This window comes from Phalacrocorax carbo, chromosome 2 (assembly GCF_963921805.1).
Source record: "Phalacrocorax carbo chromosome 2, bPhaCar2.1, whole genome shotgun sequence".
NCBI lineage: Eukaryota > Metazoa > Chordata > Aves > Suliformes > Phalacrocoracidae > Phalacrocorax > Phalacrocorax carbo.
Window position 1 is genome coordinate 164,026,684 of NC_087514.1, and position 13,602 is coordinate 164,040,285.

A 13,602-nucleotide genomic window follows, 5' to 3' on the forward strand; every position below is an offset into this window, starting at 1 on the left:
CTTAAAACCATTACTTCTTGTCCTATTGCAACAGGCCCTACTAAAATGTCTGTCCCCATCTTTCTTATAAGCCCCCTTTAAGTACTGAAGGGCTATGGTGTGGTCTCCCTGGAGCCTTCTCTTCTCCAGGCTGAACAACCACAACTCGCTCAGGATGCCTTCACAGGAGAGGTGCTCCGGCCCCTGGATCATTTTTGTGGCCTCCTCTGGACCTGCTCCAACAAGTCCATGTCCCTCCTGTGCTGAGGGCTCCAGAGCTGGATGCAGCGCTGCAGGGGGGTCTCATCAGAGTAGAGTAGGGGGGCAGAATCTCCTCCCTTGCCCTGCTGGCCATGCTGCTTTTGATGAAGCCCAGGATATGGTTGGCTTTCTGGATGTAAGTGCACATTGTTTGTTCGTGTCCAGCTTTCATCTACCAGTATCCCCAAGTCCTTCTCCAGAGGGCCACTCACAATCCTTTCATCCCCCAGCCTGTGTTGATACTGGGGGTTGCCCCGACACAGGTGCAGGATACTACACTTGGCCTTATTGAACCTTATGAGGTTCACAAGGGCCCACTTCTTGAGCTTGTCCATGTCCCTCTGGGTGGCATCCCATCCTTCAGACACATCAACCACACCACTCAGCTTGGTGTCATCTGCAAACTTGCTGAGGGTGCACTCGATCCCACTGTCAATGTCACTGATGAAGGTATTAAACAGTACTGGTCCTAATACAGACCCCTGAGGGACATCACTTGTCACCAGTCTTCATGTGGACATTGAGGCATTGACAGCTACGCTCTGGATGTGACCATCCAACCAATTCCTCATCCACTGAACAGCCCACCCATCAAATCCATATCTCTCTGTCATAATTTAGCCCCAGTCAGCAACTAAGCACCACGCAGCCACTCGCTCACTCCCCCCACCCCTGTGGGATAGGGGAGAGAATCAGAAGGGCAAAAGTGAGAAAACTCATGGGTTGAGATAAGGACAGTTTAATAATTTAAATCAAATAGTAATAGTAATAATAATAATAATAATGTAATTAAAAGGAAAATAATGAGAGAGAGAGAGAGAGAGAGGGAGGAAACCCGCAGTGGGTGTGGAATAAACAGCCGACCCAACAACAAGTGATGCAGCCGCTCACCACCCGCTGACCAATGCTGCCAGTCCCCGACCTGTGATCACTGCATCCCCCAGCCAACTCCCCCCAGGTAACACACTGGGCATGACACCATATGGTATGGAATATCCCTTTGGCCAGTTTGGGTCAGCTCTCTTGGCTGTGCCCCCTCCCCTCCCGGCTTCTTGTGCACCCAGCAGAGCATGGGAGGCTGGAAAAGCCCTTGACCAGTGTAAGCACTATTTAGCAACACTTAGCACTACTTAGCACTACTTAGCAAACAACTTATGAACAACTAAAACATCAGTGTGTTATCAACATAATTCTCCTACTAAATCTAAAATACACTTTAACAGCTACAAAGAAGAAAATTAACTGTATCCCAGCCAAAACTGTGACACTGTCCAATTTCGAAAGAAGGATACTGTGGGGGACTGTGTGAAAGGCTTTACAGAAGTCGGGCTAGATCACATACGCAGCTCTTCCCTTGTCCACTCATGCAGTCACTCCATCATAGAAGGTTGGCCAGGCAGGACTTGCCCTTGGTGAAGCCATGCTGGCTGTCTCAAATCACCTCCCTGTCCTTCAAGTAACTCAGCATAGCTTCTAGGAGGACCTGTTTCATGATCTTCCCAAGCACGGAGGTGAGGCTGACAGGTCGGTAGTTCCCAGGGTCCTCCTTTCTACCCTTTTTAAAAATGGGTGCAGTGTTTTCTTTCTTCCATTCACCAGGGCCTTCACCTGACTGCCGTGACTTTTCAAATATCATGGAGAGTGGCCTGGCAACTGCATCAGCCAATTCCCTCAGGACTCTGGGATGCATCTCGCCAGGTCCCATAGACTTCTGTATGTTGAGGTTCCTCAGGCATGATTCACTGAGTCTTCTTGTCTCTGTGTCATGGAACCATGCGCCCTGAACTTGGTTTTGGATATAGGAAGGAAGGACTTGTATATCAGTTCCACCACTGCCTTCACTTCATTATTTTGCACAAACAAAGCAGCAGAAGCTAGTTATTCTCATCCTATGGTAGATGTCTAAAACGAATCACCTGCTGGAAGTGCCAGCCTCTTTGCCCTTTATGGGAGGAGACATGAAAACCAGATGAACTTCTCTTCAGGTGGGTAAATTAGATGGGATGGATTTGCCCCACAGGATCAGTTCCTCAGCTGTCCTTAGGCACCAGTTCTTACTCAAACACACAGATATGAACCAGGCTTCCCAGTCCTACCCTTAATTTTTTTTCTGCCTCAGTTTTCTTGTTTTCTGAACAATACCACTTAATTTTGTACTGTCTCTGTGCGAGCACTATGTTCACAGATCCTTTTGGCAAGGCAAACAACAACATACAGTAAATGCCCAGCATCTAATGACTTTCAATCTGTAAAGTATTGTCTGTGGGGCATGACACTGGAGAGACCAAAACCCCTGGAAACAGCGGAGGGAAGCACTTAGCATAGGGAAAGGTGTGGGAACCTGTAAGGCCATGTACTCTGTCGACTTTCCTGGCTGCCACTGTCTACAGATCCTGTTAATTAGATTGTAAAGACCTAGCAGCTGGTTCTGGATCACTTCCCCTGCACCCCTAAAAAGAGCCGTGATAAAGGAACTGGGATGGCTGGATAGTGTGCTTCTGTGACCGTGTGTGCCCAAGTCCGGGGCTGGGCAGAGGGCGTTGGAAGCAGCAGGCAGAGTGTGCAAGCGGTATCTGTGTGGGGAGCTCAGAAAGACCCAGAAAAGCTGCTAAGTAGACTGCTGTTCCCGACTGCGGCGTTGCCAGCCGGCTGAACAGATTGCTGGTGCATAAGAGCAGCAGGCAGCAATAGGGAAGGGAGGGAAAAGGCACAGTGTGCTGGATGCTGTGGAGCCGGGCATGAGAGCTCGCTGATTTATTTTGTATTTATAAATTAAATGTTAAGCTTCAAATCAGTGCTACATAAAACAGGAAAAAATTTAATTCCTGCCTAACCGGCTCATTATCCACATAGCTGGACAGCACGACAACAAGTGATTGTAGGAAACGTTTTCCATAACCTCTCCCTGCCCCAGTCTCTGCACTTTCTGAAGGGACAGATTTAACATCCAGTAAAACCAGTGAGAGATTTGCACATTGATGTCAGTGCTGTCAAAATCTAACCTGTTGCAGGATGACCCCTTTGGACCAGTCCTCCAACCCATGATACTGAGATGGGAACAACAGAAATGAGGGAAAAAAATGGGCAAGCCATTTCAGGACAGAATAGGTTTGGAAGCCTTTCGTTCCCCTCCCGCCACTAACAAGAGACAAATGTCGGAACAAAAGGGTTAAATGCAAGTTGTGCTCAGATAAACAAATCTATGGGAGATAAAGCTGTTGCCATGCCAGCTGACACCGAAAGCAGCCAGCACAAATTTGGCATGAAGGAAACGATCTAAAAGGCTGCACTAGGCTCTGAGGCTCATCGTACACAGGCTGTTTCTTGGCTTTAGCTTCGCCAGTCCTGTTCACTTTAAATCAGAAGCAACAATTGCTTGCATCACATTTCTCATCCGTTGGAGGATAACGAGGAGGTAGTTATGCTTTCGGGGGCTCAGCAAATGAAAACCAAGGAAGAAAGTCTGATAAATCTGCAAGAAAATGGCATGGAAGATCTGGGTCTCCATCACTAACTCTATCGGCAGCCATTGGCAAGTCCTTTGACTTTTATTTTTTTCCTTCTCTTTCACCTCTTCATGTAGAAAATAGAAATAAGCTATATTTTCTCTGTTTACTCTTTGGAACTAACAATTCAGCATTCTGGTGGATCTTCTTTAGGTCTCTAAATAGTACTGCAAATAATATCTAATTAATAATGACAGTTAAAGCACTAGTGGAAGATTTGCTTCCCAAAGAGTGACACTTACCTATTCAGTCCGGTCTAATAGTGAATAACGTTATCTGTCAACATACTGGATAAACCATCCTTTGTCAAAGACAGCATTAGCTTCCTCAGGAATTTATTGGCTGTGAACAGTTATTGACTTAAAAAGTGGCCTTCTAAGACACTGTAACAGCTGCTGTTGGGTCCATCTTTCTGTAGTATTGGCTGTGCTGTTATTTAACTACATGTGAGGAGCGCAGGTGTCAATGTAAGTCATGACTGTTATCCTTGAATTAAAATGCTGAAAAATAGGTTTCCAGTCAAAATGCTGACGAAAAACATATTTTATTTATTCTGTATTTCTGGGAGAGTAATGTATTTCATCTAGCTTGTTGCATAATCATCTTGATGGGCTTTCTTTGCTTCATCAGTGAAGGCTGATGCACCAACTTCTCATTATGTCCTAAAAGTAAGGCAAAGAGAAGACTCATGTGAAAGCCCACGCGGCGAGGTGCCCTACAATTTTGCCCATTACATCACTGACACAAGAGTAAATTTTCTGACTTTTCTCTAGACTCAGAGAGGCACTCAGGTAAATAAAACTGAACAAACAAACACAGAAATACAGTTTCAGGGTAATAATCTAAAAAATGAGGACTGCCCTGTGTCTGGACTTCCTACAGCCCCAGTTCAAGTGCAGTCTCAGGCCTTATCACTATACACGTATGCATGTGAGCAAACACAGCCATTGGCACGGTATCTGCCATGTAAACAGCCATATTCTGGTGCAGGGTACATAAACACACGGTGTCAGGGAGAAGGGCAGCAGCAGCAGTATGCAGGAATTTAAAGCCAGATGGTGGCTGTATGTTCCCTCATTGAGTGCTTCTATGCATACCCACAGGTATAATTGTGTGTGTGTGTATGTTATCCCAGCACTCATTAGATGAACCCTGACTTTTAGTTGTAATTCAGGGCATAATGTTCAGTGTAAATCTAATTGACTTTCCAGTAGCTTAACTTATTAGAGAAAATTAAGTTGATGGATTAAGCCTAAAAGCCTATATAGTAAAGGGTTGTACTGGAACTTTCTCCAGTATATTAGCAAGGACTCAGATGTAGAAAAATACGTTAATAAAAGGCAAGTTTGCTCCGATAGAAACCAGAAAATCAACATTGTCAAAAAAGTGAATCCCCTCATAAAGTCCAAACACAATTAAAATGCAATAATATTTTGCATATGTAAAAATAGTAATATAAAAAGCCTTTTCATTTACAAACCTACATTAATATAATGTTTTAACTGTTATTACTGATGTCATGAAATCCAAAATGTACTAAAATCTAATACTTTACAATCACTGTGACCAACTACCACCCATATTTAGAGTGAAATAATGGTAATTTTTTTTTTTTTTTTTTTAGATTATAGGAATAAAACAGGTAAATTTAAAACATTTAAATTTCAAAAAACGTATTTTTCTGATCAATCAGTGTAACATGCCAGGATGCCTGGAACCTTAGGCTTCAATCAAGTTAATATTGACCTGGTCTTCCTCCAACAAGAATTCTGGCAAGTTTGTAATATCACATTTCAGGATGTAAGCCATGCTGTACAACAGATAAACAGATAAACTAAAACTGGATTTTTATGAGTCAAAAAGCTTTTTGGAAGTTTTTGCAGCTGCTTCTTACCCTGCTTCTGTGGGTCAGGCTATTGAGTGATGTAACCTTGTGTAAGGACCAAGTTGTGTTACGAGCTACTGATTTGAGTGGCAGCAGGCTGTGAAAGACAATACGAAAGACAGTGATCAAGGAACAGTAGCTTGCTCTTTGATCCTCTGTCTAATAAAACCACAGGTAAAAATTCCCACAGGACACCCTAAAGTTTATATTCTAAATTCAGATTTTAGCAACACAGGCTTCTATATCTGAGCTATATCACTGTTAATAACCTTGAGGTTTGGTAGGCTCAGGAAGAAACAGGTCTGTCCAAAATATTCTGCAGCAGCATCCGTGTTATTCTGCCAAGAATCTGGAGCATGGCCATAGCGCTTCTGCAGCGTCTGGTAATTTAATCTGATGCAGCAGGTTGAACGCTCTTTGCTGGAAAATGTTTGCTCAGAGCATTGATGACTTCTCTTCAGGATTAGCACACCTACCCAATACTTGTAAACATCAAAAAATTCCCATATGTGAACTCTTGAAAGAAGTTGGAGTTGGGCAGAGAAGCCAGGAGACCAAGGGTGTTCTCATCGTGCCTTTCAGGATTCATGCTCCAGAGTATCTGGTGGATTGAATGTATAGCTTTGATGTTGTGTATGTGTGAATGTGTAGGTCTTTGATCCATTCAGAGACACAGTACAGCCTACCTCATGCTTCAGCTTAGTGTTCTAGCCTTCAGCCATCATTTTCACACTACATCCTCAGTTTTCTGTCTTAGAAGATGTCGTGGTTTAGCCCCAGTCAGCAACTAAGCACCACGCAGCCACTCGCTCACTCCCCCCACCCCTGTGGGACAGGGGAGAGAATCAGAAGGGCAAAAGTGAGAAAACTCATGGGTTGAGATAAGGACAGTTTAATAATTTAAATCAAATAGTAATAGTAATAATAATAATAATAATGTAATTAAAAGGAAAATAATGAGAGAGAGAGAGAGAGAGAGGGAGGAAACCCGCAGTGGGTGTGGAATAAACAGCTGACCCAACAACAAGTGATGCAGCCGCTCACCACCCGCTGACCAATGCTGCCAGTCCCCGACCTGTGATCACTGCATCCCCCAGCCAACTCCCCCCAGGTAACACACTGGGCATGACACCATATGGTATGGAATATCCCTTTGGCCAGTTTGGGTCAGCTCTCTTGGCTGTGCCCCCTCCCCTCCCAGCTTCTTGTGCACCCGGCAGAGCATGGGAGGCTGGAAAAGCCCTTGACTAGTACAAGCACTACCTGGCAACAACCAAAACATCGGTGTGTTATCAATATTAGTCTCATACTAAATCCAAAGCACAGCACTGTGCCAGCTGCAGTGAAGAAAATTAACTCTGAACCAGCTAAAACCATGACAGAAGGTCAAAAAGCTCATCTGATTTATTTTAGAGGAGGGGGAGGAATCAAGGATTTTTAAATTATTACATGATAAGGAATTTGAAAAAGTATAAAATATAAAATACATTTTATGTTATGCTGAAAAGATTCACTTTACTATTTTGTTTCCTTAGATGCTGTCATTCTCCTTTCCCATAGAATAAAAATCAATCTTTATTTTGGATTTCACTTTTAATAAAAACTGTTTCACACAAATTAGTGAATGGCTTTTCCAGTCCCCAGTTAAGAGCTGACAATGTGTTCAGGGTGAGAGAGGAACAACATGAAGCCCCGTGGTTACTCCAGGGGATACAGAACTAAGCTAATCTAAACATTTAACGTGCAGTAGTGTTCAATAAAACATTGGAAACATTTTTTCACTGTTCAGTAGGCCACTGTCAGAGCTATCTGCAGACAGATGTCAGGCTCCTCAGCATCTCTTTCTGCGTGATGCAGCAGCACCACTCAGTGGCTCAAGGTAGCTCGTCTTTGTGCATCCCCCACCACCCACCTTGAGCCAAAATCCACTGAGGACTAGGGAAAGTCTGACTTTAGTGCAATTTGGGTCAAGTGTTTAGGAGGGTGGGTGGGAGATTGGTTTGAGATAATTCCAACATTTGATTTTGGAAGGACAAAAGAAAGGAAAAGGGAAATTTTTAATGCAAACACAAACTTTTATGATTTCCCATTGTAACATTTTGTATTTTTAATATACAGATCAGCATGGAATTTAGCATTATATTTTGGAAATGTGTGGGCCTTTCTTATTTCAGAACCCTTTCCCTTTTAAAAAGAAAAAAAAAAGAAAAAAAGCAATCCATGAAAAATCTCCCTCATCTATGTTTCATATCCTTTCTAGAGTTTGATGAAAGTTTATGATAACCACAGATTTAACAACACAATGCAATCAACCATCTTCTGAAAAGCACTTTCCACCCATAACTATGCAGTTCTGATCTCGAAAAAAAGATTTAAGCAAAATTTTCTTGCAGTTCTTCTCCGGGCACCGCTACATTCACTCCTCTTATTGGAAGCAATCTATTATCAAGATCAAATTAATTATTTTATTCTTCTAATTTCAGGTTGGGAAGTAGATAACTTGGGGCAAACCCATGCAGGTAAGAACCAGTTACGTTCACTACCTCCAACATACCTCTGTCCTCAAAAATTGTATGTAGAGCACATGATAATATCAGATTATTGAAAAGTGGGTTTTTGTGTATCAACCATTATGATAACGAATACATGCACTTCATTGTAACACTGTGATAAAAAGTGAAAGTACAAAACTGACCAGTTTCTAGAAATCAACGTGATCTAACCTAAAACCACAAAATTAAACTGTTTTACTTAAAACCAATTAATCATTTCTTTTTGTCATTGATGGATGGAAATAATTTTCATGAATACTGTGAAAACAGATGATACTTAAGTATCTGTGGATTCTAAATGTAAATTTCTAAAGATATAATAACTGACTTTTATATTTTTACAATAAAATTGGTCCTGATTTGATTGTGTGTGTTTTTAGCTATGTGCTCACTGCTTGCAGGAGTGATTTTTTAATTTTATAGGTTCAGCTTTGATTTAAACTCACAAGTAAAACGGTGTTTACTTCCTGAAAAGACAGAACCAAGTATTTATTGCCTTTGGGCCTGATCCAAACAAATAAAAATCAATCGGATTCTATTCACTGATTTCCACAGAGACCAGTTTAGGTCCTAATAGAAAACACAATCAAAACAATTTTATACCAAATTTCCACTTTTATAGGTGATTATGACCTGCTGGAAAACACAGCCCAGTCTCTCTTAGGTAAGAAACAGAACCATGGAATGTTTCTCTTTTTATTTTAACTCTGTTAAAAAGGAAGCTCCAAGCTTTTTCTCATGCCATTTAGGTATTATTTTCTAATCAGTTCTAATTATGGTGACACATTTTCTGGTGCGTTACATTTAGCAGTATTATGAAAATTTATTCCTCCACTATTGAGCCTTGCAGTCTAGCAAGTACGTTGCTACAAATTCTATCTACCTGCTTAACAGTAATTACTAAATGGTGTTAAGGGAAGTCAACACCATGATTCAGTGGTTATTTTCCATACAAAACTAGGGATGAATGCGCAAGAGTAATTTACCAAAATTTGCCAAGTAATGCAATGTTCTTAAATGAATGCTGTGATTAAATAGATGTATTCTGCCACATGGACAGCAAACAGATTCTCTAAAAAGGTCACTGGTGGTGTTATGAGCTACTTGAATAAACCGCTCTAAGAATGCGAAACAGCACAACCTTAATTAAAAAAAAAATACACAAAACAAACAGACAAATAAATAAATAAACCAAAAACAAAACCAAAAACCAGCCAACAAACTTGGAAAATTCTATCCATTTTTGTCAAGGTCAGCTCAAATTCCAAAAACTGTAATAGTTTTTAAAAAATGGAAACTGCTCTATTGTGCTGGAGAGGAATAAGTGTAGCCAGCAGCCCAGCTCTAATTTTTCAGCCAGGTCACTGAGCTCTGGCAAGAGTAATGGTGCTTAAAAACAAGACCCCAGGGGCCATCCCACCTTTGGGAGCCTCAGTAACAACGAGAGTGTCAAGAGACACTTTCCTCTTCTACCCCCAGCTCTTGTTTCCCAACAAAGTTTAAAGCCTTTTGATTGTGTTGGTGAAAGCCTTTTAGGAGCTAGTCCTTATATATGAGATTAACCGAAAAATTAGGCTAAAAAGAGAGAAAAAGAGGAAGGGGTTTTCTCTGAGCCACTTTTGAGCCTTCTTGCAAACACTTGCTCTAGATCAAGGTTATAATCTGGGACTGGAACAAATAATAGGCAAAGGAATGTAAGAAGCTCTGAAATAGGTTTGAAATTGTCAACTGAAGCTACACTGGGCATCTGGAGGTGTAAATGAACACATTGCTATGAAGACAGAGAAAGGGAAGAGATTCCCACTCCATCTTTCCTTTGTTTTCCTACAGACCCTTCTCACAAAGTCACTTTCAGATCAGAGCCTAACAAATCTAGAGCCTTGAAGATAAATGAGTGGGATACGGTTATCTGACCATAGGAGAACAATCCAGCTGCCTCACCGTAGATGCATAATGGCTATTTTACATAGCCTGTATTATCCTGCCTGGCTTCCAGCACCTGCTCCATTAGCCTTGTGTTTTCTTGCCAGTCCCATACAGATATAAATCATCTTAAATAGCACAAACTACCTACACATATTTAAATACTGGATTTAACCTTTAGCTGCCTGAAGTGTAGAGGTCTACATCAAAGCTGTATTCCCTAGATGCCTTTCAGAGTCAATGGAGAGAAATGGATATTTAGCTGGTTTAGGTACCCACTTGGGAATGAGATCTTTGGTGGCCTGGAGGCATTGACTATACTGGTTAAATCTTTTTTGCTTTCTGGTGGCCAGCTGTAGCATTAGACATCTGCATGTGCCTGTAGTAGAACTGCATCATTAAAGTTGTCATTAAACTTTCAAGATGCCGTTAAAATCTTCTCTGGATAGCTAGTGGTCCTGTGGGGTTTTCTTTTGTCATGTACCAAGGGGAGGGAGGGTGTGTCCTGGGGTTTGCTTCAGCAATGTCACATTCCCAGCTCTGCTTGACATAGGGGACATCAGCAGAAATTGCACTGAAGATGGCTGGTCTGAACCTTTTCCTCATTATTATGATGCCTGCGGCTTTGATGAAAATGAAACAGAGTCCGATAACCAGGTGGGAATTAATCTTATAATTAAAAACGAAGAAGAGGAGGAGCAGGCTGCTTTTTGTCCAGCCTCTGATCTTGTTCTGATTTGATGGCGATTAGAATGAAACACTCAGATATTTATGGGCATAAAAATATGAGAAGCAAGATTTAAATCCTTCCTAGCCCTGTACTGAATATTTCCAGAATACGAGTGTTTACTATTGATACAGCTTGTAACTTCTAAAAGCGTGGGTTAGCCCCCGGTTCTTCCCATATTTACTAAAGAACCTGTTAGTCAACTGCTTTTTTTCTATGGACCCATGCACAGTGGTCAAAGGAATATAGACAGCCTTTGCTAGCTCACTGACAAATAAGCTTCATAGTATGCAGACCCAAGGGTCCGCCAGACATTGAGCAATGCTCTAATATACAGTGAGATCACAGGGGAACCAAGAGAAGAAAACAACCAGTCTGTTCAAGAAATAAATCCTGCCTATAGTTCCCCCTGCACATTGACAGCATAAAGAAGATGTGACTGTAGATGAACCATTTAACCATGTGTTGTTTGCCTCCCAAGGACTACTACTATCTCTCTGTGAAGGCTCTGTACACGGTGGGATACAGCACTTCCCTAGTTTCCCTCACCACCGCCATGGTTATCTTGTGTCGTTTCAGGTGAGTCAGGACATGAGCAGTGAGCTGTTCAGTCACTGGAGGAAAGAGCCTGGGGCTCATCAGCCCAAAACGATGTTTAAGGTTTTATCTCACCAGATGCAGAATAAGAGGGAGACAATCCTTTAACAGAGTTGTTCCCCCAGCTTGGACACACTCCAGTAGTCACATCTGTAGATGTGACTGTAGATGCAGCTGCAGAGGCTGTGGGTCTATTTTATGCAACTGCAGTAGCTGCATTGGATTGGATTTATTTTATGCTACTCTGCGTGCTTTTATAGGAAAACCCCCAAATCCTCCTCTTGGTCAGGTTTAGGGTCAGTGTTATCCACACTTTTGACTTTCAGATGCTATTATTGTTACCACCAAGGTGCTAGGGGCTCTGGCCATGTGTGCAGATAGGCCTACTGTGCTATTTCCATAAAGAAAATTTTTTTTTTCTTTTTTTTTTCTTTTCCTCTCCTTTGTTCTTTCCTCTCTAGGAAACTCCACTGCACTCGAAATTTTATCCACATGAACCTCTTTGTTTCATTCATCTTACGTGCAATATCCGTATTCATTAAAGATGGGGTTCTTTATGCTGAACAGGATGGCAACCACTGTATTATCTCAACTGTAAGTAAAACCAAAGCCAACGCCTTTTCCTTTATTTTTTCATCACGAGATAACAAAAAATAGTGAGGCAGGCAGCAGCCTGTTGGGTATCATAGGCTGGGAAGCTATTGGGAGAGAAGGTAATTGGCGGTAAAATTCCCTCCAGGTTCACAACAAAATTGTAGATGGTATTGCCTCATGATGTCATCAGTGTCCAGCGGTCTGTCCTTTCGGACAAACCTACAAGTTTTGGTTTCTGACTCTACTCATGTTTCTCCCTTTCACAGCTTTGGATAGTGATAGGTGGGGTGAGAGCAGACACAAGCAATTTCTGGTCCGGTTCTTTTCCAGAGCGTTTTTTGTTCTGGATGTCAGGCAGAGTCATGTGTAGAAAGGCTGACCATTCAGACATTGAAAATACCCGATAGAGTCACGCTCTCAAAAAATCATTCGTATTAGCCACACGTTTGTCTCTGAAGTGTGTGGTTTCATGGAAAGCAGTCGATTTTGCAGATGCACTTAGCTATATATATTACATGCAAATCCCCATTCCTTTCACATTTAAGGCTAGTATTTGACTTGATAAATCAGCTCACTGAGTGTAATTATGATGGAATTACAGTGAGTTCCCAAATTGAGATCTTCTTTATCCATCCAGTTATGAGCTAAATTCACTATGAGTCACGTCCACAAGGGAAGTGCAGCTGTGTAGCTTCTTAGTCAGCCTTTTCTTTGTCATTGAAACTAGTTTTTCCTTTCAATTCTTCTCCATGATAAAGCTGAAGCCGTGTTAGATCTGTAGTTTGTTCATACCACTCTTCTAATAGTGGCATCTGCCTCTGTTTTGAAACACTTGAAGTATAAAACATGTTAAAATCAGCCATCTAATGACCAGCCCTGGTAGATCTTCCATGAAGAAACTCAAGATCTGATGGTTTAAACATATTGGTTGTAGATTTATCCCAGAGGATGGAGTGTAAGCGGGAACCAGTCAAAATTGTCAGCTTCCCACTGCCCCAGGCAGGAGCTTCCAGTTTATACCCTGATTCTGCTCCAATTTATTGAAAAGTCCTATTTTTGTAGGACTAATGAGGTCTCACTGGGACACAACTCTGGCAAGTCAAGTGTGTCCTACTATCACAGAGTCAGGGTAGAGCTCAGTTTCCACTTAAAGATTTTATCACAAAATCATAGAATCGTTAAGGTTGGAAAAGACCTTTAAGATCATCAAGTTCAACCAAAAACCTAACACTGCCAAGCCGACCACTAAACCATGTGCCTGAGTGACACATCTACACATCTTTTAAATACCTCCAGGGGTGGTGACTCAACCAATTCCAATGCTTGACAACCCTTTTGGTGAAGAAATTTTTTCCTAATATCCAATCTAAACCTCCCATGTCACAACTTGAGGCCATTCCTTCTTGTCCCAACTCTTGTTACTTAGGAGAAGAGACCAACACCCACCTCACTACAACCTCCTTTCAGGTAGTTACAGAGAGCGATAAGGTCTCCCCTCAGCCTCCTCTTCTCCAGGCTAAACAACCCCAGTTCTTTCTTTTTTTTTATTTTTTTTTTTATTTGTCCACTGCTTTTCAC

General features: G+C 41.8%; 1 protein-coding gene across 1 annotated transcript in view; it reads left to right on the forward strand.

Annotated features, from left to right (window-relative positions):
- ADCYAP1R1 (ADCYAP receptor type I) overlaps nucleotides 1-13,602 on the forward strand; it is a 146,409-nt gene that overhangs the window by 93,944 nt on the left and 38,863 nt on the right. Inside the window, 5 exon segments of the mRNA XM_064445140.1 lie at nucleotides 8,115-8,150; nucleotides 8,806-8,847; nucleotides 10,660-10,763; nucleotides 11,315-11,412; nucleotides 11,892-12,024. Of these exon segments, the coding sequence (XP_064301210.1) occupies nucleotides 8,115-8,150; nucleotides 8,806-8,847; nucleotides 10,660-10,763; nucleotides 11,315-11,412; nucleotides 11,892-12,024 (413 nt within the window).